Raw genomic sequence first — 27,192 nt, forward strand, 5'->3', positions numbered from 1 at the left:
AGCTAAAAACTCTAAATTCTTAAGTTAAACTAAACTAAACTACAACTCTAACTAAAACTTTAAGCTAAGAGTTTAAGGTAAAACTCCAAACTCCTAACTATTACTAAACTAAACTTCAACTAACTAAAACTCTAAGCTAAAACTCTAAACTCTTAACTATAACTAAACTAAACTAGAACTTCAACAAAAACTCTAAGCTAAGACTCTAAGCTAAAACTAAACTCGTAACTATTACTAAACTAAACTATAACTCTAACAAAAACTCTAAGCTATGATTCTAAGCTATAACTCTAAATTCTTAACTATAACTAAACTAAACTTCAACTCTAACTAAAACTCTAAGCTAAGACTCAAAGCTAAAACTTCAAACTCTTAACTATAGCTAAACTAAACTTCAACTCTAACTAAAACTCTAAGCTATGACTCTAAGGTAAAACTCTAAACTCTTAACTATAACTAAACTAAACTAGAACTTCAACTAAAACTCTAAGCTAAGACTCTAAGCTAAGACTCTAGGCTACAACTCTAAACTCTTAACCAAAACTTAACTAAAACTACAACTTTAATTAAAACTCTAAGCTATGACTCTAAGCTAAGACTCTAAATTCTTAACTATTACTAAACTAAACTTCAATTCTAACTAAAACTCTAAGCTAAGACTCTAAGCTAAAACTCTAAACTCTTAACTAAAACTAAACTAAACTAGAACTTCAACAATAACTCTAAGCTAAGACTCTAATCGAAAACTCTAAACTCTTAAATATAACTAAACTAAACTTCAACTCTAACTAAAACTCTAAGCTATGATTCTAAGGTATAACTCTAAATTCTTAACTAAAACTATACTAGAACTCTAACTATAAGTCTTATCTAAGACTCTATGCTAAAACTCTAAACTCTTAACTATAAATAAACTTGAAATCTAACAAAAACTCTAAGCTACGACTCTTAAGTTAGACTCTTAATTCTTAACTATAACTAAACTAAACTTCAACTCTAACTAAAACTCTAAGCTAAGTTTCTAAGGTAAAACTCTAAACTCATAACTAAAACTAAACTAAAGTAGAACTTCGACAAAAACTCTAAGATAAGACTCTAAGCTTAAAACTAAACTCTTAACTATAACTAAACTAAACTAAAACTCTAACTAAAACTCTAACCTAAGCCTCTAAGCTAAAACTCTAAACTCTTAACTAAAACTAAACTAAACTTCAACTCTAACTAATACTCTAAGTTAAGACTCTAAGCTAAAAACTCTAAACTCTTAAGTTAAACTAAACTAAACTACAACTCTAACTAAAACTTTAAGCTAAGAGTCTAAGGTAAAACTCCAAACTCTTAACTATTACTAAACTAAACTTCAACTAAACTTCAACTAAACAAAACTAGAACTTCAACAAAAACTCTAAGCTAATACTCTAAGCTAAGGACTAAACTCTTAACTATAACTAAAATAAACTAGAACTCTAACTAAAACTCTAAGCTAAGCCTCTAAGCTAAAACTCTAAACTCTTAACTAAACTTCAACTCTAACTTATACTCTATGTTAAGACTCTAAGCTAAAAACTCTAAATTCTTAAGTTAAACTAAACTAAACTACAACTCTAACTAAAACTTTAAGCTAAGAGTCTAAGGTAAAACTCCAAACTCCTAACTATTACTAAACTAAACTTCAACTAACTAAAACTCTAAGCTAAAATTCTAAACTCTTAATTAAAACTAAACTAAACTAGAACTACAACAAAAACTCTAAGCTAAGACTCTAAGCTAAAACTCTAAACTCGTAACTATTACTAAACTAAACTAGAACTCTAACAAAAACTCTAAGCTAAGACTCTAAGCTATAACTCTAAATTCTTAACTATTACTAAACTAAACTTCAACTCTAACTAAAACTCTAGACTAAGAATTCAATTTATTATCTATAGCTAAAATAAAATTCAACTGTAACTAAAAATCTAAGCTAATACTATAGGGCAAGACTCGAAACTCTTTAATATAACTAAACTAAACTAGAACTTCAACAAAAACTCTAAGCTAAGACTCTTAGCTATGACTCTAGGCTACAACTATAAACTCTTAACTAAAACTTAACTAAAACTACAAGTTTAACTAAAACTCTAAGCTAAGACTCTAATATAAAACTAAGAACTTTTAAAAATAACTAAATTAAACTTCAAATATAACTATCTCTCTTATCTAAGACTCTAGGGTAAAACACTAAACTCTTAAATAAAACTAAACTTAACTATAATTTCAACAAAAGCTATAAGCTAAGACTCTAAGCGAAAACTCTAAACTCTTAACTTTTACTAAACTAAACTAGAACTCTAACAAAAACTCTAAGCTAAGACTCTAAGCTAAAACTCTAAACTCTTAACTAAAACTAAAGTAAACTTAACTCTAAATATTGACTCTAGACTAAAACTCTATGCCAATGGGTTTAAGAGAAAACCGGAAAATTGTTGGATAATTTCTAAGTCTATAAAATTCAGTCCGAAAAAACTTACAAAAATTCAAAAGGGAGGGAGGAATGGAGGGGCTCGGGGGCCTTTGAGGGCACAGGGAGCCTTTGGGGGCCTTTGGGGGTCTTTGGGGGCCCGAGGGGGTCTTTAGAGGCTCGGGGGCCTTTTGGGGCCTGGGGGCCTTTGGGGGCGCCGGGGGACCTTTGGGGGCCCGGGGTGACTTTTGGGACCGGGGGGGTCCTTTGGGTTTTGGGGGGGGGTCCTTCGGGGTTGTGGTAGGGTGGTCGGGGCCCTTTGGGGTTGGGTTAGGGGGGCCCTTTGGGCTTGGGGTAGGGGACCTCACAAGATTGTTCAGATGGAACTTGTGTATTATAACGACCACAGAGTTTCACCCTCATATCATCTTCTAAATCATCATCTAAAATCATCTTCTAAAATACCTCAAACGGTTTCGCTTAAATCATCTTCTAAAATGTCTCAAAACGGTTTCGCCCAAATATTCCCTAAACGTAATTTCTGCGTGTTCCTTTTGTTTTGGCATCCCTGAGCTGTCACCTTTGAAATTCCTAGGAAACCCTTTCCCGCGTTAATCTCTTCATCTCATAGATGTTCCTAACTACATTATTATGGTTTCGATAGAATATTAATTTATCTCTGTGACCTAAAGATCGGTGAAGCCTTATTTAAAAAGGGATTTTTCTATCTCTTTAGACTCCCTCATAATTCCAAGATAACAAGTGATATCATTTCTAATTCCTGAAACTAAAGATCAATGAAGCCATATTTAAAAATAGAATATTAATTTTTCTCTCTGACCGTTTATCCCACAGACCTAAGATCAAAGAAGCCATATTTGTCTCTTAATTCCCCTTTCGTAAATCAATAATTCCCCTCGATTGTGTAAATCAGTTTCTCGGAAATCCACTTCCCCCTCGAGTCCTAGATCAGGACATTCCCCTCGATTATGTAAATTTCTTGAAAATTCTCTTCTCTCGATTATGCAAATCAAGTTCTCAGAAATTTAGTTCCCCTCTTGTGGATCAATACATTGTCTATATGGTTAGGCACATGCGCACTCAATTGTGGGTGGCAGCACGGTGTTCGTCCCGTATTCATTATGGCCTTTCTACTCCTTTGCTTAACCCCTTTCACTTAAGAAGTGATTCTTAGTATAAATTTTTAGAAACGTAGAAATGGTAGAGCAATTAGCACACTTATTTAGCCCTTCGTCCCTAAAGAGTTGCATGCTTTACGATTCTATCCAACAGTTCGTGGTAACGAACGGTAAGTAAGGAGCGACCCGGCTCAATAGTAACCAAAACTCTAAAAAGCCGAATTTTGATACCAGTAGATACATGAAAAGAATTAGATTTTTATGTTGATTTCAAATATTTATGTTTCATCAATATAGTCTTACCGATCAAAAGTTACGAGCCTGAAAAAAATTGCCTTATTTTCGAAGAAAGGACTAAACCCCCCTAAAAGTGATAGAATCTCATTGAAAATCAAACAATCAGATTCAGCGTAACAGAAAACCCTACTGAAAATATGTCAAGCTCCTATCTGCAAAAATGTGGAATTTTATATTTTTTGTCAGAAGACGCATCACGGATGCGTGTTTATTTATTTATTTTATTTTTTTCCAGGGATGATCGTATCAATCCAGTAGTCCTATAATATCGTAAGAAGGCTCATTCGAACGGAAACTAAAAGTTCTTGTGCCCTTTTTAAGTGAACCAAAAAATTTGAGGGTAGCTTGGCCCCCTCCCTGGCTCATTTTTTCCCCAAAGTCACCCAATCAAAATTTTGAGATAGCCATTTTGTTCAGTATAGTGATAAATCTAATAAATATGACTTTGAGGATGACTTAATCCCCCACAGTTCCCCGGGGAAGGGCTGCAAGTTTTGAACTTTGCCCATTGTTTACATATAGTATTGGTTATTGGGAAGTATTAAACAAAAAAAAAGAAACAAGTTTTTTTTAAATGAAAGTAAGGAGCAACATTAAAACTTAAAACGAACAGAATTTATTCCGTATATGAAAGGGGCTGTCCCCTCCTCAACGCCCTGCTCTTTACGTTAAACATTTTTATTGTTTTAAAAAATAGAGTTGTGAGAAAGAGTCCAACTTTAGCATAAAGAGCGAGGCGTTGAGGAGGGGACAGCCCCTTTCATATACGGAATAATTTCTGTTCATTTTAAGTTTTAATGTTGCTCCTTAGTTTCAGTTAAAACAACTTGTTTTTTTTTATATTTAATTTTTGAACGTTTTTGAATTAATGGAGGTTTTGATTTTGGCTCACCGTACAAGAATATTAAAACAAAAAATTGCATATTAATTTTACCTTTATTTGGTTAAATGGCTTTCTCGAAAGTTGTTTAATGTTATTTACGAACGATTTTATTAGTAATAAATATACAAAACTTACGAATTAACTTACGCAACGAACTTCTCTATCTATATATTTCTAATACGTGTACTAGGGGGTTCTCCCCCTAGTCAATACCTCGCTCTTTACACTAAAGTTCGAATTTTGTTCTAATTCTTTAAAAATGACCCTTAATCACAAAGGCCGTTAATTAGAATAAATAGCTCTTATGAAAGTACTAAAAAATCTTTGGCTTAAAGAGCGAGGTATTGACTAGGGGGGCAAACCCAATCATGTACGTATTAATTTCTGTTCGTTTTAAATTTTGATGTTACTACTTACTTTCAGTTCAAAAACTTGTTCATTTTTTTATTTAATTTCTGATGGTTTTTTTTTTAAATAATGCTGGGAAATCCGGCACCCCTTTCATAGCAATGTCCCTTCCCCCATGAAAACTTCCTCCATGGAAAGATCCTCTCACATAACCCCCGACCCCCCCCCCCCACCAGAAAGAAATCCCCCTTGAAAACGTCTGTATACTTCCCAATAACCAATACTATATGTAAACATTAGGTAAAGTGCATAACTTTCAGCCCTCCCTTCAGGGACTTTGGGGGATTAAGTCATCCTAAAAAGACGTATTTATTATATTTTCGACCATGCTGAACAAAATGGCTATCTCAAAATTTTGATCACATGACTTTGGGAAAAAAATTAGCGTGGGAGGGGGCAAGTTGCATTCCTTTTTTGTTGTCACTTAAAAAGGGCACTAGAACTTTTAATTTCCTTTCAAATGAGCCCTCCCACGATATTATAGGACTATTGGGGCAATACGATCATCCCTGGGGAAAAAAAGCAAAAACAAAAAACAAATAAACAGGCATCCGTGATCTTTCTTCTATCAAAAAATACAAAATTCCACATTTTTGCAGATAGAAGCTTGAAACCTCTACAGTAGGGTTCTCTGACACGCTGAATCTGATGGTGTGATTTTCATTTAGGTTCTATAGCTTTTAGGGGGTCTTTCCCCCTTTTTTCGAAAATCAGCCAATTTTTCTCAGGCGCGTAACTTGTGATGGGTAGGACTAAACGTGATGAAACTTATATATTTAAAATCAGTATTAAAATCTGTTTCTTTTGATTGATCTATTGGCATCAAAATCCCGTTATTTAGAGTTTCGGTTACAATTGAGCCGGGACGCTCCTTACTTACAATTCGTTACCACGAACTGTTTGATGCAAATGTTTTCAGGAGGGATTTTTTCTGGTGGTGGTGGTCTAAGGAGGGTGTTACATGGGAGGATCTTTCCATGGAGGATGTTTCATTGGGGAAAGGAACATTTCTATGAAGGGGGCTCTGAATTTCCCATTACTATTTAAAAAACGATCAGAAATTAAATAAAAAACAAGTTTCTTCAACTGAAAGTGAGGAGCAAAATTAAAACTTAAAACGAACAGAAATTATTACGCATATGAGGGGGTTCGAACCCTAGTCAATACCTCACTCTTTACGCTAAAGCTGTTTTTAGTACTTTCAAAAGAGCTATCTATTCTAATTAAACGGCCTTTGTGATTCAGGGGTTTGTGATGCAAACAAACATCGAACTTTACCGTAAAGAGCAAGATATTGACTAGGGCAAGAACCCCTCATATACGTAATAACAATGCGTATTAAAAAAACAAGCGATACGGCTCAATAGTAATCGAAACTTTAAAAAACGGATTTTTGATGTCAATAAATATATCAAAAGAATGTGCTTATAATGCTGATTCTGAATGTATAAATAAAAAAGAAACCTAAAAATGTATGACAACTAGCCACCCTCCTCCTCATTTTTTTCTCAAATTCGTACGATCAAAATTTCGAGAAAGCCATTTAGCAAAAAAAAAAAAAAAAAAAATAATATGTAAATTTCACTTTAATAACTCGTATACGGTTAGCTAATTTCAAAACCTGCATTAATTTAAAAACGTTCAGAAACTAAATAAAAAAACAAGTTTTTTTTAAACAGAAAGTAGGCTAAGGAGCAACTTTTTTTTCAAACAATAAAAAAATTTAGCGTAAAGAGCGAGGTGCGGAGGAGAGGACAGCCCCTTTCATATACGGAAAAATTTCTGTTCGTTTTAAGTTTTAATGTCGCTCCTTGCTTTCTGTTAAAAAAAAAAGTTTTTTTCCGTTTATTTAATCTTACAAGTCACCATGGGGCATAAAGGAGAAATATCTGGATAATGGAGTGCAAGTCTGCACTGCAAAATATAACAGTCTAAGATATCATGCTTTTAGCCTCCTTAGTTGTGGGTACCTGCCTCCCAAAATTCAAGTGAATTTGGACATTGTAGCATGGGAAGTAGAGGATGATCCTAATCTCTCTATCCTTTTACACAAAATTAACTGCTAGAGTGATTCTCAAGTGAATCTCAATAATTCTATACAAAAATCAGAGAAGGAGAGTATCACTCTAAAAATCATTGTTGTTATGTTCCATTTGCTCCACGTAATTCCTTCATAGAATTTAACCCAATCGGCAAAAATATAAAAATAGCATCCTCTCTGCTGAAAAGTTGGTAGGGAAAGGGGAACATTTTGGAGGGACTAAAGGCCCACTGTGTAGATTCAACTAGGCACAAGAAAAAGTCTCGCATGGCTGTGCCTAAAACAAGGTAAAACAAGCCCGCATATCAACAAAAAAAAGTTGCCGAGGAGACTGACAGGGTGTGTTACAGAATATACAGACCCATAATGTGCATTAAATCAAAAACTGAATACCATTACACTTATTTAACTTAGACAAGGTGGAACATGGCTGCTTGTCTGATAGGAAGAAGAATTCAAGGTGGTGGGATGTTGTAGGGATTTCGGGTCCGTTTTGGTCGTCCAATTTCAGAGATAAGAAATCCTTGCGTGATTATGGTTCACACGTGTCATAGCACACCTATCTTAGTTTAAAAATAGTGACAGATGTATTAAATGGGCTATTGAATCATTTTGTTTCAGTAATCACATAAAGTAATCTTCTTTGTTTGAATGATTCCGGTTCAAACAAGGCAAAGTATGCCTGCCTTTCTAAAAAAAAAAGGCCGAGAAGGGAGCTTGGAAGGGCCGTTGGCGAAATTTATGCATCTGATAATGTTGATTGAAAATACTTACTTAATTATGCTTCTAAAAGTGTATATAAAGCCAATCTATCAAACAGTTCGTGGTAACGAACTGTAAGTAAGCAGCGTAAAGAGCGAGGCGTTGAGGAGGGGACAGCCCCTTTCATATACGGAATAATTTCTTTTCGTTTTAATTTTTAATGTCGCTCCTTAATTTCATTTTAAAAAAATTGTTTTTTTATTTAATCAAAAAAAAAAAAAAAAAAAAAAAAACAGCATGGAAAGGGGGTGCTATTAGAGGACTGGGCAAAGGCCGAAAATTATCTCTCCAGTCAAAAAGAATGGAAATCCTTTCATGCTTCTAGCTCAAACAAACTAAATGAATCTTACCTTCCTACACGTGATAACAATGGGGCTATATAGTGGCTGGTAAGCATGGCAGGTGGAGTGGCTTAGTGAGAAATCGAAAAGGTGCAACATGCCTATCCTTCTGGTGAGAAGTTGGGGCTAGGTGGGTCAGAGGGATCACAGAAGGGTCATGTATCCAGTTTCTGCCTCCAATTATCTGCATTAAACGTCCTGCATGATTCAACTTGAAGGGATGTGCAGCATCCTTGCCTTTCTCGGAAAAAATTAAAACTGATGGGGAAATTGGTCGGGTTGGAAGGGTGACAGGCCTATTATATGTCTCCGATTGAAAGTCCTTATATGAATCTGATTCGAACAAGATTTACTAAAAATATTTATTTTTTACTAAAAAAGTAATTTCTGACTCTAATAATACAAATTAAAAATCCTTTTATGATTCTGCCTCAAATAAGGCGCAACGAGCCTTCCATTCTTGCTAAGTAAAAATGGCAGCGAAAGGGTGTGCCGGAAAGGGTTCTTTGAATTAGCTTGGTTCTCAAATTACAAAGATTGAAAATCATTACATAATTCTGTTTCAAATAAGATACGAAGTCCCAATCTTTCTTCAAGAGAGTATGTACTATTGTTATTATCGCGTGGGAATAACCTTGGAAATAACTTCCTTTTATTCTTTGCATCCCACCTTTCTATGACAATGTCATCCACGCTCTCATAGCTGGATCTCCTTATTACCTTTTGCCATCAGACTCGAAAAATAGGACTGGAAGGCTTCGGCCCATACCTGACATGCCATAGCATGTCAGATAAGAGGCCCCAAACTGATATGCTTGCTTCGTCTGCTAATTAATTATTTGTAATTCCAGGGTGTCTGAAAGCTCACATCAGAGCAATTCAATTTGTGTCTGATACTAGTCTCTTTAATGCTTCCTACTGTTCCAATATTCTCAACAGCTTTAAAGCATGTTTGGTTTTCAGTTAAGATACACATATCCCCACATGGTTTATCTATTTGCTTCAGTCTCTAAGCTCTATTCCAAACATTTTAATCAGGAAGATCGTAGCGAATTTCCTCTATGTGATAATTTGCAATTTTTTCATTCTAACCAGAGGATTTACGGCGCATCACTATTCCAGTCCTCGATTTTCCATGGGGTCGTGAACCGTCTTCATAAGAGATCATTTCATTATTCTAGTGAAGCAGTATTATATCCTGTTCCACTTCATTGCTATACTACTACTACAACTACTAGCAACGCACTACAGCACAAAACCACCTGAGGCCGACAGAGCAGCACAGGCTCCTCCTCCGTCCCAATCAATTCAAAGCTTCCCTCTTTACACTCTCCTAAGAAGTCTCAATTTCCTTTTAACGCTTTCTTACGACCTCTTTCCACCCCATTCATATCCGATTTGCTTTTCGTTTGGCTCTAGGTGGTCGGTTTTCAGCAGTCTGTCATCCTTCATCCACAGAATGTGTCTTAGCAACTTCAAGCTTTCTCTCACTATAGCCCTAAAAAGTGGGATAGAACCTAATTTCTCTTGGAATCCTCGATACAATCCTCCTCCGTCTTTCGAAGCCCCCACGTTCCACAACCATGCTTGACCACTGTAACCACTGTAGCTTCCATATTCTAATCTTGGTTCGAAGACCTATCTTCCTATTCTTCTAATCTTTTTTAGTTGTGAAAAAACACCCTGGGCCTTCTACTTTTATTTTTAACATCTTTGCTCAATGCACGTCTTTACTAATAACACTACCCAGGTAAGTGAAGCTATCCATTTAATCGATCTTCTCGTTACCCAATGTCACTTCTTAACTTTCATTTATTCCCAGTCTAAATTACCTATTTAGACTGGGAATAATTATTATTTTTAACATTAATTTTAAGATCCTTTCTTGAACCCTGAACTCTCAGCGCCTCCAAAAATTCATTCATTTTCCCAATACTTTTATTTTGGACACAAAAATCATCAGAATAATCTAAGTCTAGAAGTTTTACTTTCCTATTTGATTCCGTGCTCTCCCATAGTCTTTGTCTGGTTCTTTACGACAAAGTCCATCAAAATAGTGCATATAAATGGAGATAGAGCGCGACCCTGCTTAATTCCTGATTCAATACGAAACCAGCTACTTACCTCATTTCCTACTTTAACAGAATCATTGTTGCTCTCGTGCATAGCAATAGTCCCTTAAACGTATTTACCTGGTATACCATACAAACGTAGGACCTTCGCCAAAGCTCTTCTATCGGCCAAAAAATTATTTCTGTAGATTGAAGTGCTAAACGCAGCTCATTGGATGCCGCGGCAAAGCATGCCAATGCTTGTACTCTTACCAAAGGGGTCATGAGGCTGATAGCTTGATTCAAATCGACTCAAGTCATTGTACTTTGTGATGGATTCTGTCAAATTATAGTCATATATATGTGTATAATCTTGTTTTGAGAATTACACTTCTTTATGAATTTATCTATTTTTCCTTCTTCCATTGATATTTTTATGAATTCAAAAATAGTGAATTCAAACAATCCTTCCATGTCTAGAAGTATAACTAAAGGCTTATCATTAGTTCCAAGGGCTTTCTCTGTACACCAGTGGATCCCTGGTAAGCCGTGGTAAATGTAAGTAAGGAGCGACGTTACCCGTTACCGATTAAGTTTAATGTTACCCGCCTAAAGCTACGAGCCGGAGAATATTTGCCTGCTTTTCAAAAAGGGAGGAAACACCTCCTAATAGTTAAAAATTTTAATGAAAATCACACTGTCAGATTCAGCGCATCAGGGAACCTTACTGTAGAGGTTCAAGTTCCTATTTGCAAAAATGTGGAATTTTTTATTTTTTTTTGCTAGAAGAAAAATCACAGATGCGTGTTTTTTTTTGTTTTTTTTCCGAGGGGTGATTGTGTCGATCCAGTGGTCCTAGAATATCGGGAGAGGGCTCATTCGAACTGAAATTGGAAGCTATAATGCCCTTTTTTAGTGATTAAAAAGATTGGATGGCTACTAGGCTCCCTCCCGCGCCCCTTTTCCCAAAATCATCCGATCAAAATTTTGAAATAACTATTTTGTTCAGCATAGTTGAAAGGCCCAATAAATATGTCTTCGGGATAACATGAACCCCCCACAGTCGCTGGGGAAAGGTCTTTAAGTATTTAAGTATATCGTATTTGTTGGGAAGTATGCATACATTTTTCGGATGGGGAGAGAAGGACGAATTTTCTGCTGTGGGATATGCACGGGGAGATTTTTCCACAATCAGGAAATTTTATAGGGGTGAACATTTTAGGGGAATTTTTTTTAAAGGGGTTAATTTTTCAGTAAATCCTATACGAAATCCTTTTTTAAGATAAGATTTATTCATTATGAAAAACATATACGATATTACATTTTACTATTCCTCCAAAGGCTCTGTGGCATGTAAAGAAGGGGGAAGACAAACGAGTCACCAATAAACAAAAACAAAATTAAAATAATCACTTCCTCTATATATATATATATATATATATATATATATATATATATATATATATATATATATATATATATATATATATATATATATATATATATATATATATATATATATATATATATATATATATATATATATATATATATATATATATATATATATATATATATATATATATATATATATATATATATATATATATATATAATAACTTCTAAGAAGCCAAAGAATATTTAACATTTTTTTTTTTTTTTAACGAACCGAATGAGTGGCACCTTTGAGCTGATTCGGGCAACTTATTCCACGCAATATGACTGGCAATCAAAGAACTAAAATCTGACCTTACACAAGGAGTAAAAGGAACTTGAATATGATTTTTGGTATTGCAAAAATTATAATTATTCTGATCAGAGGTTAAAGAGGGTGGAACATTTAGGGGATGAGGGAGGTCGCCATGAAGCTGAGAAAAAGTAAAACATGCACACGAAAGAATATACAGTGACTCGAGATCAAATAACGGGATAATTCCTGAACGATTAGTTTCCTTAATGAGGTCTCTAGCTTTATTGTAAACCGTAGAAAGTGGTTTTAACAGTGAAGGAAAGGTTGACATTCATACTACTGGACAGTAAGAAACGTAAGACTGAATCAAGCAGTTAAAAGGATTTTCAAAATTGATCCTGGAAAAGTACGTTTAAGTTTCCTTAAAATACCTGACTCCTGCATATATTCATTTTAATGAAATCAATGTGACGTTTGAAATACAAGTTTTCATCAACAAGAATGCCCAAAAAACGAACGTATCGATCTTTAGATCTACGAATTATCCAATTTGGCTGGTGAATTTCAGGTAACTGGGCATAGATCTGAGAAACACGCGAAAATATAAAAAAAAAACTAGACTTATAAAAATTTAGGTCAAGATATTAGCATCAAGCAATAAAATTACTCTCTCAAACAAATTTTCCAAATTTAATCAAACCTCTTATTCACAATTTCCCTAAGTGCCAAGTGTGCTGTCATCAGCAAAACAAGCAAGGACATCAAAATATGGGGAACTATAGTTGGCATTATGGGCAAGGGAAGGCTTAGGATGACAAAGTCTACACCAATTACTAAGTTTCTGCTTTTTTACTACATAAAAAAGATCGTTTAGATAAATCAAAATAGCACAGGCCCTAAAACTGATCCCTGAGGGACGCCAAAATAAGTGGCGTCCCTCTTTATGTCTTGCTTTCTTTTTACCGACTCAATTTTACGCATGGAGATGCTAAGAGTAATTGTCCGGGGTAAATTTAATTCTCCATTTAATTCTCATTAATTCTCACCGGGATTTAATTCTCCAAAAGATAATTCAGTGGGGAGGGGGGTTTTTCCGTGGAGGTGGAGCAAGATTTCCTGGCGTTATTTGAAAAACGATCAGAAATTCAATAAAAAAACTGTTTTTTTTCAACTGAAAGTAAGGAGCAAAACTGAAACTTAAAACGAGCAGAAATTATTACGTATATAAGGGAGATTTCCCCCCCCCCCGCAACACCTCAATCTTTGCGCTAAAGTTTAAATTGTGTCCAATTCTTTAAAAATATCTCCTGAAACACAGGGGTCGTTTAATTAGAACTATAAAAAAACTTTTTTAAAGTACTGAGAAACTTTACCGTAAAGGGAGAGGGGTTGAGGAGGGGTAACCCCCCGCCATATACGTAATAATTTCTGTTTTTTCTTAGTTTTAATGTTCCTCCTTACTTTAAGTTATAAATTTGTTTCTTTTTTTTATAGAAGAAGAATCGCTAATTGAGGTGTCTTGCGAAAATGCGTTGGAGACAAAAATTGGTAGAATGGAACATTCTGAGTTTTGGATCAAACGGTTCGTGGTAACGAATTGTAAGTAAGGAGTGACTCGGCTCAATAGTAACAAAAATTCTAAAATATGGAATGTTGATGAATTAAAAGGAAGTGGAAAGCACAATAAATTGGAAAGTGATGGTATGACCAACTTGATTAACCGACTAAAGTTCAAAAGTAGAAGAAAAGGCGCGATTTTGTTTTTCAAATTCATGCAGATATACATCAATAAAAATTCAAATTTATTAACATGTGAATTTTGGGCAAACTGATACGATTTCATCTTTTCACACATACTGTGAAAATGCGTGTGGTTCGATAGGCTTATAAAATTTGTTTTTCTTTTTGATGCTGTAAAACAATGAAATTATTTGGGTCGTTTTTAACGTGCTGATCTTTAAGCAACCGTCAGATTCCATGTACCGACCGTGATTTGTTAGATACCAGCTAATTGAATTTAATTGCAACAAAATGCATAAATAAAGCAATTAAGTTTTTTTTGGGCTTCATAAAAAGAACGTGTGTCTTCTTACGTGTATCTAATCTAGCCGATAAAACTAAGTGTCATCTAAGATAGCTGACATTTACCAAATATACCTGGAATTGCCCTTTATTCTAGTTACCTTCGTATTCGTGCTTAACGCCACCCCGCTCAAGCCCGTCGTTTGAGTGTAAAGTTGTGCCATTGCTTTTTGTAGATTTAGGGTATTGTTTAGTTTGGACTGAATTAAGACCAACGTTGGTGGACTGTGATGCAAAAGTTGAGAGCCATGGCTAGTTGGAGAAAAAGCCAAGAGAGATTGTCTGAGTGAGAGACAAAGCTGGCATAAGCCTTTTTCAGAATAGCATAAAAATGATGTCATTTCTTCTTGCTGATATATAGTCTATCATCGAAACAATGCCCTAAAATACCAAAAACACAGAAATAAAACCATGCCGCCCACAATCAGCCCTCGATATGTAAATCTTCTAAATGTTTTTTGTTAAGCATATGGCGAAAACGCTTTGAAGGAAAGTAGAAAAGACAAATCTGTGGAATGGAGTCTCCTAACCTTTCCACACCTTGGACTTATCTTGGTGGTCATTTTTGACACCAAGGTATATGGCTCCATGTTTGATATGTAAAATATGTGCTGAAGATTTACGTTAATAGACCTCTGGAAAGAGTGATAGTCTGAAGTTAGTGCAACAATAATTTGGTGGGAGCCATGAAACCAATATCATTATTGTTAGGTTGTATGAAAATATCAAAGGTATTAGTGGGAACAACAGAGACCATGGACGTGCACACATTTAACTAAAAATTACTCAATTCAATATAAAAAATTATATTGCCAATCAAAGTGAACCATTATCCAAACAACATACAAAGGCTATATAGTGGCGAAAAGCCTGCATTGCAATAAAGATTTACTTAAAATTTTGACTATACTGCGTGGCCTGAATCAATGGTCTTACCTGAGCTTTCCTGAGGAGTTGAAGCTAAGGCTCTCTCATTTATTTTTTATTTTTTATTTTTAGTTTTCACTTCATTTTTATTTTATTGAGGAATTTTTGAACGACTTGATTTTTATTGGTTTCATTGATTAGTCTTTTGCCTTGTATTTAAATGATTATTTAATTATTATATCTAAATGACTTCTATTAGTCACATAGCTGAAATATCCCCTTTGATTTTATTTTAATTGCTATCTACACTGTCAGTTTAACCATTCTAACTTATTTCCGCTATAACCTCATGCTTTTCGCATGTTTATTTGTCTGTCTCTCATCTCCGCAAAGCAAGTGAAATCCCCTCCTGCTGTTTTACAGGCCTGGTCTGGAAAATTCTAATCTTAAACGTCTTATCATCCGTTCAATATATGGTTTTAAAAATTCATTTGACAGACTTCAGACATGACCTTGGATGGCACTACTAAGACAGTAGGGCAACAAGAAAAAAATCCACATGTTTAGCAGCTTTGATAAAAGATATAACCTTAACAGTCCTAAAATCCTATAAAAGCTCTTTTACGACAAATGCTCTTTAAAAGCCATTTAAAATAAAATTTCAAAATATGGATAAAATCCTTTTTAATAGACAGTGTATAGAAAATTCACAAAAAATACGAGATATTTCGGTCATATATACAGTGACCGTCATCAGTAGTAAAACTAAACTTAAACAATTTGAAACAAAAGTTTATCTACGAAATCAAATAAAACTACATATTGTTTAATTCTCAAATTCTTTTCAAAGCAAAAGCGGAACCTAGCCTCTTTGACCTTCTTGGATTCGGTTCATTAGCTTTCAATGATATAACATTTGGACAAAGGTCAACAGCATTGGGTGGATTGAACTTTACTCTGTCAGATTTTAATAAATTATCATAGATAGGGTTCAGCCCAAATTCACCTGTATCCCGATTCAAAGCAATATTCTTGAATAAAATTGTCTTTATTTCAAGAGTTTCACGAAAATTTTGCTTTAAACCCCGGTCCCTAGAAATCAAAGAGACATTCTCGAACAAATTAAAATGGTCGGGAAAATTGAAAATATGTTCTGAACGGGCTGAAGTAAAATCTTCAGACTTAGAATCTTGCTTTAAAGCCAAAGAAATAGAATCTTTATGTTGTAATAGTCTCATTTCCAAACTCTGGTTAGTCCGTCCCAGATATGAGCTTCCACAAGTACATGGGATCTGATAAACTCCACTGTATTGCCCCAATGAAATTAGATCCTTCCCAGAATTTAGAAAACTACCCTAAGTATTATTACTCTTTTAAGCTACCCTTATACCATTGCTTTGTAAAATTCTTTTAAGTTTTTCACTTAGCCCGGGTACATATGGTAAGGAACAAAAAACATCCTTCTCCCGAGTTGTCTCCAAGACTTCTTTAGAAATGTCTAGAAACCTTTTTCTTCTCTTTGAAAAAGTCTGGTTAATTAACCACTCCGGATGCATGTTGCTTATTAGTATTTTCCTTAGAAAAGACAACTCTTCCTAAAAAAATTTTGGAGAGCAAATACTAAAGATCCGGTCAGTTAAACAGATGATCAAACCAATTTTTACTTGGCGAGCTTGACCGGAGCTATAAGACAAAATCTATTATTTGTCGGTTTTCTTTAAATTTTAAAATCCAGACTATTTTTATTTTTCAAAATAAGAACATCAATAAAAGGAAGTTTCCCATTCTCTTCCAATTCAAAAGTAAACTTTAAATCCCCCCCCCCCCAAAAAAAAAAAAATTAGGATGTTCCAAAAACCCTCTTAATTCCTCTTCCCCATAATCCGAAATTATAAAAGCCATTTAACTCCTTGGAAAGCTCAAGAACGGATTTTTTTTCTGTTGATCCTTTTTCATGCAATACTAAAAAGTCTTATACGCGATCACCGCCAGAAAATTTCCAATGGAGAGAGGTAAAAACCTAGCTTGAGTTTAAGTTTTTACCAAAATTTAAAATGGAATATTTGTCATTTTACCATTTTTACACGAATTTTTAATTTCTTCTTCTTTCAAGCTGGTGAGGGAGTTCATTGGACTCACCGCTCCCCCTGCCGAGAATTCTGGCGTAGCAATTGATATGTAGCACAATATTTTTATCTTCAATTGTGATCCTATTTTATTTTCTCTTAATGGTTTTCATACATTTACTTAAGCTTTGGGCTCAATTGGCAGTTTTTTTTTTGTACTTCATTGTTCACACTGGGCCTATCTCATAGCACTATTCGTAATACTACTGAAATTAAATAAAATAAAAAAGTTTTTTTAACTGAAAGTAAGGAGCCACATTAAAACTTAAAACGAAAAAAAATTATTCCGTATTTGAAAGGGGCTGTACCCTCCTCAATACCTCGCTCTTTACGCTAAAGTTTTTATTGTTTTAAAAAATAAAGTTGTGTGACAGATTCAAACTTTACCGTAAAGAGCCAGGTATTGAGGAGGGTACAGCCTCTTTTATGTACGGAATAATTTTTGTTCGTTTTAAGCTTTAATGTCGCTCCTTACTTTCAGTTAAAAAAACTTGTTTGTTTTATTTCATTTTTGAAAGATTTTGAATTAATGCAGCTTTGATTTTGGCTCACCGTACATGAATAATTAAAACGAAATTTGTATATTAATTTACTTTTTTGGCTAAATAGCTTTCTCGAAATTTTCTTCTGACGTAATTTACGAAGTAACTTATGTAACGAACTTCTATATTCGTATGTTTATTACGTATATTAGGGAGTTTGCCGCCTAATTGATACCTTGCTCTTTACGCTAAAGTTCGAATTTTTTTCGAATCACAAACCCCTGAATCACAAAGGTCGTTCAATTAGAATAGATAGCTCTTTTGAAAGTACAAAAAAAAACTTTAGCGAAAAGTTTGAGGCATTGACTAGGGGGCGAACCCCCTCATATACGTAATAATTTCTGTTTGTTTTAAGTTTTAATGTTGCTCCTTACTTTCAGTTGAAAAAAACTCTTTTTTTCTATTTAATTTTTGATCGTTTTTTAAATAATGCTGAGAAATCCGGCACCCCCTTCATAGAAATATACCTTCTCCCAAGAAAACATGCTCCATGGAAGGATCCTCCCCCCGAAACCCCTCCTCCGACCCCCTCCCCCCATCAGAAAAAATCCCTCCTGAAACGTCTTTATATGTACTTCCCATTCACCAAAACGATATATCAAAAATGTGCAAATTTCATAGCTTCCATCCCTTCCCCCTGGAACAGCGGGAGGATAAGTCATCTTCAAATAAGTATTTATTAGGTTCTCGACTATGCTGAACAAAATGACTATCTCAAAATTTTAATTGGGCGACTTTGGGAAAAATATGAGCGTGGGAGGGGGGCCAAGTTGCCCTCCATTTTTTTTTGTCACTTAATAAAGGACACTAGAACTTTTAATTTTCGTTCAAATGAGCCCTCTTACGATATTTTAGGACTAATGGATCGATACGATCACCCCTGGGAAAATAATAAAAAAAAAAAAAAAAAAAAAAATACGCATCCGTGATCTTTCTTCTGACAAAAAATACAAAATACCACATTTTTGCCGATAGGAGCTTGAAACTTGCGCAGTTGGGTTTTCTGATACGCTGAATCCGATGGTGTGATTTTCATTAATGTTCTATGACTTTATAGGGATGTTTTCCCCTTTTTTCGAAAATAAGGTGGGTAACTTTTGATGGGTAAAATTAAACTTAATGAAACTTATTTATTTGAAATCAGCATAAAAATCTGATTCTATTGATGTATCTATGGGTATCACAATTTCGGTTTTTAGAGTTTCGGTTACTATTGAGCCGGGTCGCTCCTTAGTTCGTTACCATGAACTGTTTGATTACAACCTTACCTTGTCGTTAATGCAACTATTGAAGCGGTTGGAACTATACACTCAGTTGATATTCGAAGAGGCACGTTCTCTTGAACTTCGTCTGAACCTTCTTCTTCAACCCCTTGATCATAGTCTTCATACTAAGGAAAAAAGAAGGGAGTAAAGCACTTGCAGAAACTGCAATATGGCAGGTAAAAAGATATATCATACTAGCATACTAGTTTCAATAAAAAATAAATTATGACCTTAAAACTTGATGTACAGTTGATGCACTTGATGTACAGGACGTGGCTTGTATGAGATGTCAAGCTTAAAATGAACGTAAACTAGGCCGACGGTGCCTAAGCAACATTAGATATTGAAGCAACCTTTAGTTGCTTCCAAGATTGTTGCGGGATTGTATAGATTGCAAGATTGTTGCGGGATTGCAAGATTGTATACATTCGGTTTGTTTCTTCTCCTTCGATAAGGACTGTGGTTATCAGCCTCCATAAATCCATTAAACATTAATAGAAGCCCAAGCAAATATTTTGTATGTCTGTAGTATATGGTTCGTTTTTTTCAACGCTTGGTGAGGGAAAAAATTTCCCAAAAGGGGTGATTTGTACCAGATAGCGGGGAAAACGACGGCATGAAAAGTTATCACACAATCCGCTGATTGAACGACCATATGGATTTGACAGTTTTGCATGTGTTTAGTGGAAAGATTTACAGACTGAATCAGTCACCAAGCTTTTAGTTCATTTAGGCGTTGAATGTACAATATACCAAGGTATTTCAGAAACTGGGACTGCTGGATTCTGATGTTATCAAGGAAAAGATTAGAATTGGTCAAATTAATGTCGCTAAAAAAATGAATTTTGACTTCTCTATCTTGACCCTTAGTCATATTAAATAAAAAAAACAAGTTTTTTTTAACTGAAAGTAAGGAGGGACATTGAAACTTAAAACGATAATATACGTAATAATTTCTGTTCGTTTTAAGTTTTGATGTTGCTCGTTATTTTCAGTTGAAAAAATTGTTCTTTTTTATTTTAATTTCTGGTCTTTTTTTCCAAATAACGCTGGAAATAAGGAAATAAGGCAATTTTTTTCAGGCTCGTAACTTTTGATGAGTAAGACTAAACTTGATGAAACTTATATATTTGAAATCAGAGGCAACACTGTAGCGTTGCCTATAGTAAAGGCCATGCGGCTCCAATGTTTTATTATTGTTTTTTTTTTTTTTTCAGAGGCACTTCATATAGAAACGGTCGTCGTAGAAACTTCAAACAGGGGCTCATTCGACTGGAAATCGAGAGTTATAATGCCCTTTTTAATAGTCGAAAATGATCGGAGGGCTGCTAGCCCCCCCCCCCCCCCCTCACGCCAATCATTCCCCAAAACTCATCCAATCAAAATTTTGAGATAGCTATTTTGTTCAGCGTAGTTGATTTCCACATAGAAAATATGTTTTTGAGGAGGACAATCCCCAACAACCCTCAGGGCAAGGGTTTTAAGTTATGCCCTGGGGGCATATAAGGTTTTTATAGAAGGTGTTTTCGTAGAAACTTCAAAACAGGCTCATTCGATTGGAAATCGAGAGTTCTAATGTCCTTTTTAACAGTCGAAAGTGATTGGAGGGCAACTAGCCCCCCCCCCCCACTCCATAAATTCCTCCACACACATCAAATCAAAATTTTGGGCTAGGCATTTTCTTTAGCATTGTTGATTTTCTTATAGAAAATAAATTTTTGAGGAAGACACTCCCCCAAGACCCTTAGGGCAAGGGTTTTAAGTTATGCCCTGGGGGCAAAAAAAGGTTTTTGTAGAAGGCGTTGTCGTAGAAACTTCAAAAAAAGGCTCATTCGATTGGAAATTCAAAGGGCTAGTGCCCTTTTTAATAATCGAAAGTGATTGGAGGGCAACTAGCCCCCCACGCCCACCATTCCCCCCACCACATCCAATAAAAATTTTGAGATAGCCATTTTGTTCAGCTTAGTTGATTTCCACATAGAAAATATGTTTTTGAGGAGGACACTCCCCTCCCCACAACCCTCAGGGCAAGGGTTTTAGGTTATGCCCTGGGGGCATATAAGATTTTTATAGAAGGCGGTATCGTAGAAACTAGCCCCCCCCCCCGCCCATCATTACCCCAAACACATCCAATCAAAATTTTGAGACAGCCATTTTGTTCAGAGTATTATTTTTTATATTATTCCTATTATTATTCCTTCATATTATTTTTTATGGAAGGGATACTCGTATAAACTTTAGAGAGGGCTCATTTGATTGGAAATTGAAAGTTCTTGTTCACTTGTTAAGATTCAAATGAAATTGGAGGGCAACTAGCCCCCCCCCCCTCCGCCGTGCCTGAAATGCATCAGATAAAATTTTGTTAGAAATAGTTGAAAGGTTAAGTAACAAAACTCTGGTGTCGTTAAAACCCCCTAGGGCCCGGGGGCAGGAAGGGGTTCTCGTATAAACTTCAGAGAGGGCTCATTTGATTGGAAATCGGAAGTTCTAGTCCAGCAATTACGAGTAAAAATTGATCGAATGGCAAATACCCCCTCCCCCCATGCCCTTTTTCCCCACCCCTTCCTTTGAACTAATTCTGTTTATACCTGAAGACCCAATGACAGTTAGAATATTTTGGTATTAACACACACCTATTAGGCATCTGCTCTCCTCCCTAACAAAGAAAGAAACAGAGAATGTAAGGCAGTGGCGGATTCAGGGGAGGGGCGAGGGGACGTTCCCCCTAACGTAATCTAAAGTAATGTAATTTACTTAATTAACGCAAGTTTAGGTTAATTAAACTTGCTCCTAACGCAAGTTTATCGGATCAACCTATTTTGTGCCCCCCCCCACCTAAAAAATACTGGATCTGCCAAATGGTTTAAGGGCACTATAAATTTCAATTTGTAATTCAATGAACCCCGTTCCAAAGTTTATGCGACCACCTCTTCTACATAAAGTGCCCCTGGAAAAATAAATAAGTATTAATTCATTGAACCTTTATGGCTCTTTACTTAGGTAACGCTATAACATTGCTTCTGACCTAAAAAGTTGAGTAGAAATTTCAGCTTCCACTTTTATGAATATCCGAAATTATCTGAGGGGAATATGTTTGAGGGAGCATATTCCACGGCTGGGAAATTTCTGCTGGGTGGAATTTAACGCGGGGGAATTATCAGCAGGAAAAAAAAATGTTCTTTAAGGGGGGAGGAATTTCCCAGGGGTGGGTTTGCCAAATGTGGATTATTCAGGGAAGGGACGACTAAACCCATTCGATAATATTCTAAATTTTACATCTGAAAGTAACGGGAATAAAGAATCAACGGAAATGTCAGAGATAGCACTTCAGGTTCCTTTAGACGATTTTGTTTGTGTCTTTTGAAAAAAGACATTTTCAAAAGACAGATTAGTTTCATTTGTATTGCCTTCTCTGTGGCTGCTCAATTATGCATGTGAGGGGGGAGACTTCCCCCCACCACTGTCTCCGCCAAGGTTTCAGTTTTTATCTCAATCAGAAGCAACGCTATAGCGTTGCCTATAGTAAAGGCCATACGGCTCCAATGTTTTATTATTATTATTTTTTTTTCCAGAGGCATTTCACATGGAAGGGGTCATCGTAAAAACTTCAAAGGGGGATTATTCGAGTGGAAATCAAGAGTTCTAGCGCCCTCTTAAAAGGTCAAAAGTGATTGGAGGGCAACTAGCCCCCCCCCCCACGCCCATCATTTCCCCAAACACATCCAATCAAAATTTTGGGATAGCCATTTTGTTTGACTTAGTTGATTTCCACATAGACATTTTTTTTTTAGGAGGACACTCCCCAAAAACCCTCAGGGCAAGGGTTTTAAGTTATGCCCTGGGGCATATAAGGTTTTTATAGAAGGCGTTATCGTAGAAACTTCAAAAAAAGACGCATTCGATTGAAAAATCAAAGGGCTAGTGCCCTTTTTAATATTCGAAAGCAATTGGAGGGCAACTAGCCCCCCCCCTCCCTACGCCCATCATTCCCCCAAACACATCAAATCAAAGTTTTGAGATAGCTATTTTGTTCAGCGTAGTTGATTTCTTGATAGAAAATATATTTTTGAAGAGGACACTCCCCCACAACCCTCAAGGCAAGGGATTTAAGTTATATCTTGGGGATATATAAGGTTTCTATAGAAGGCGTTAACGTAGAAACTTCAAAAAACGCTCATTCCGTTGGAAATTCAAAGAGCTAGTCCCCTTTTTAATAGTCGAAAGTAATTTGAGGGTAACTAACCCCCCTCTCAGGCCCACCTTTTCCCCAAACACATCCAATCAATATTTTGAGATAGCCATTTTATTAAACGTAGTTTTACGTTCTGGAAATTGGATCTTTGAGGATGACAACTCCCCCACAGCCCTCAGGGCAAGGGATGTATTACGCCCTGGGGTCATATAAGGTTTTGTATAGACAACGTTGTCGTATAAACTTCAGAAAGGGCTCATTCGATTGGAAATTTAAATGACTAGTTCCCTTTTTAATAGTCGAAAGTGATTCTAAGGCAACTGACACCCCTTCCACACCCAGCATTTCCCCAAAAACATCCAATCAAAATTTTGATATAGCCATTTTGATCAACGTAGTTGAAAGTTCTGGAAATTACATGTTTAAGCAGGACACTCCCCCCATAGTCTTAAGGGGCAAGGGCTATAAGTTATGCCCTGGGGGCATATATGGTTCTTATGGAAAGAATGCTCGTATAAACTTCAAAGAGGGCTCATTTGATTGGAAATTGAAAGTTCTAGTTCACTTTTTAGCGTCAAAAGATTTTGTAGGGTAGCCCGCTGCACCCCCCCCCCCCAAAAAAAAACCTTTTTTCCCAACTGTATCCAATAAAAATTTTAAGATAGCTATTTTGTTAAAAATAGTTCAAAGATCATATAACAAAAATTTATGCCCTGGGGGCATATATGGGTCTTATGGAAGGGATGCTCGTATAAACTTAAAGGAGGGATCATTTGATTGGAAATTTAAAGTTCTAGTTCACTTTTTAAGAGTCAAAAGAGATTGGAGGGCACCTAGCCACCCCCCCCCCCTCCACGCCCTTTTTTCCTCAAACCCATCCGGTGAAAACTTTGAGATATATTTTTTTAAATAGTTCAATGACCTTATAACGAAAACTCAGGGTGCAACACAGCCCCCCAGGGCCCGAGGGCTGGTGTTGTAAGTTATGCCCTGGGGGATTATATGGTTCTTATTGAAGGGATGCTCGTAAAAAATTCAGAAATGGCCCATTTGATTGGAAATGAAAAGTTCTAGTTAAGTTTTTTAGAGTCAAAAGAGATTGGAGGTTAACTAGCCCCCCTCCACGCCCCTTTTTCCCCAAAAGCATCCAATAAAATTTTTTAGACAGCCATTAAGTTAAAAAGTACTCAAAAGTCAGATAACAAAACTCAGGTGTCGTCACAACCGCCTAGGGCCCGGGGGCAGGCGTTGTAAGTTATGCCCTGGGGCATATATTGTTCGTATGAAACGAATGCTCGTATAAACTTCAGAGAGGACTCATTTGATTGGATATTGAAAGTTCGAGCTCACTTTTTAATAGTCAAAAGAGATCCGAGGGCAGCTAGCCCCCCAAGCCTTCTTGTTCAAAAACCATCTGATGAAAATTTTAAGATAGATATTTTGTTCAAAAAAGTTCAAAGGTCGGGTAAGAAAACATCCGATGTCAGTAGGGCCCCCCAGGACCCAGGGGAAGGTGTTGTAAGTTATGTCCTAGGGACATGTATCAGACTTATGAAAGGGAAGCTAGAATAAGCTTCATAGAGTGCTCATTTGATTGGAAATTGAATGTTCTAGTTCACTTTTTAAGAGTTAAGAGAGTTAAACTAGCCCCCCTCCCACGCTATTTTTTGCCCAAACCCGTCCGCTACAAATTTTGAGATAGCCAGTTTTTTGGAAATTTTTCAAAAATTAGATAACAAAAACGCCCCCCAGAGCCCGGGGGATAGGCGTTGTAAGTGTTATCCTGGGGGCGTATATGGTTCTTAAGAAAGGGATGCTCGTATAAACTTCAGAGAGGGATCATTTGATTGAAAATTTAAAGTTCTAGTTCAAATTTTAAGAGTCAAAAGATATCCGAGGGCAACTAGTCCCCCCCCCTACACACCCTTTTTTTCCCAAGCCCATCCGATAAAATTTTTATAATTGCCATTTCATTAGAAATAGTTCAAAGGTCAGATAAGAAAAATTCCTGTGTCGACGGAACCTGCCAGGGCCCGGAGGCAGGTGTTATGAGTAATTTTCTAGGGGCATATATAGTTCTTATGGAAGGGATACTCGTATAAACTTCGGAGAGGGCTCATTTTATTGGAAATTGAAAGTTCTTGTTAACTTTTTAAGAGTCAAAAGAGATTGGAGGGCAACAAGCCCCCCTCCCCCCTCCACGCCCTAAATGCATCAGATACAAATTTTGAGAAAGACATTTTGTTAAGAACAGTTAAAAGTTCTGATAAAAAAGAAACTACAGTATCAATAAAGCCCCCCAGGGTCCGGGGGTAGGTGTTGTAATTTATACCCTGGGGGCATGAATTATTTTTATGGAAGGGTTGTTCGTATAAAATTCTTAGAGTGCTTATTTGATTTGAAATCGAAAGTTGTAATTCACTTTTTAAGAGTCAAAAGTGATTGGAGGGCATCTAGCCTTCCCCCACACTCCATTTTTTTACAAGAGGCGCTTCATATAGAAGGGGTCGTCGCATAAACTTTAAAGGGGCTCATTCGATTGAAAATCGAGAGTTCTAATGCCCTTTTTAAGAGCCAAAAGTGATCGGAGGGCAACTAGCTCCCAAGCCCTTTTTTCCCAAATACATCTGATAAAAAGTTGAGGTAGCCTTTTTTTTTTTAAATAGTTCAAAGATCATATAACAAAAACTCCTTTAGGTATGGTCATTTCATTAAAAATAGTTCAAAGATCAGATAGAAAAACTCCAGTGTCGACACAAACCCCCCCCCAAGGGCCGGGGCAGGCACTGTAAGTATTGCTCTGGGGACATGTATGGTTCTTATGGAAGGTTGCTCGTATAAACTTGAGAGAGGGTTCACTTGAATGGAAATTAAAAGTTGTAGTTTATTTTCTCAGAGTGAAAAAAGATCAGAGGGCAACTAGCCCCTCCCGCCCTCCATGCCTTTGAACTTATTGTTTTGATAAACTCTTTCACGCCATTATGAGGCGACTAATTTGTTACAAGTTTTGCAAATATCAGGTATTCAAATTTCGAGGTCGACACAACCCCCCAAAGCCCACTTCCAGGTATTTTAAGCTACAGTCCGTGGATCTGCATGGTTCTTATAGAACGAATGCTCGTATAAACTTCAGCGACGGCTCATTTGATTGAAAATAGAAAGTTCTAGTTCACTTTTAAAGAGTCAAAAGAGACCGAAGCTTAATCTAATCCCCCCATGCCCTTTATCCCCAAACCCATCCGATAAAAATTTTGAGATAGCAATTTTGTTAAAAATAGTTCAAACATGAGGTAATAAGAACTCCGAGGTTGACACAAACCCATTTTTTTACTCTGATATTGTTACTTTGATATCAGTTTTGATACTTTGATGAATATTTGATTTTTTTTTTTTTGAAATAAGGAATTTTTAAAACTTGAAATTTTTTGCAATCAATAACGAGCAAAAATTAATTAAAAAAAACTTTCCAAAAAATAAATTTTTCAAAGAAAAGTAAAGGCCATTTTAAACTTAAGTTCAGCAGATAAAAATACCTTTTAAAATTGAAACTCAAAAGGACCAGAAATTACTATTAAAGAATAAATGAAACCCAAAACAAACAGAAATTAAATAAACAATTATAGCAAAAACATACAACAATTAATAATATAAATTAAATAAATAGATCTTAAATCGAGTAATGCTTAGATTGAAAAAGAATATCAAGCTTAAAACGAAAAAGAATATTTTCCTATTGAAGTATAAATGAAACTTAAAATAAAAAGAAATTAAATAAACAATCAATGCAAACATACATACAATAGATATTAATTTAAATTAATAAAAAAATCATAAAACTAGTGAAACTTAAATTGAAGATGAAAATCAAGCGGAAAACGAACAAAAATCACCACAAACAAGAGTTTGGGTATGACCTCCTTCTCTCACTGTAAAAGTCTAAAACCTACTGCGTCATTGGCGCTTTACTGAAAAATATATGCGTCCTGAACAGTCTTGAAAAGTATAAACAACATCAAATTGAATATTTTATGTATAATTATATTAATTGTTGAAAGATCCATCAGTT

General features: G+C 35.7%; 1 protein-coding gene across 1 annotated transcript in view; it reads right to left on the minus strand.

Moving 5' to 3' along the window:
• Positions 1-18,933: 18,933 nt before the first annotated feature.
• LOC148949190 (dopamine D2-like receptor) overlaps positions 18,934-27,192 on the minus strand; it is a 185,173-nt gene continuing 176,914 nt past the window's right edge. Inside the window, exon 4 of the mRNA XM_089092646.1 lies at positions 18,934-19,059. Within this exon, the coding sequence (XP_088948772.1) occupies positions 18,934-19,059 (126 nt within the window). The remainder of the gene's footprint in view (positions 19,060-27,192) is intronic.

This window comes from Artemia sp. Qi Xiang Cuo, chromosome 8 (genome assembly GCF_049724085.1).
Source record: "Artemia sp. Qi Xiang Cuo chromosome 8, ASM4972408v1, whole genome shotgun sequence".
NCBI lineage: Eukaryota > Metazoa > Arthropoda > Branchiopoda > Anostraca > Artemiidae > Artemia > Artemia sp. Qi Xiang Cuo.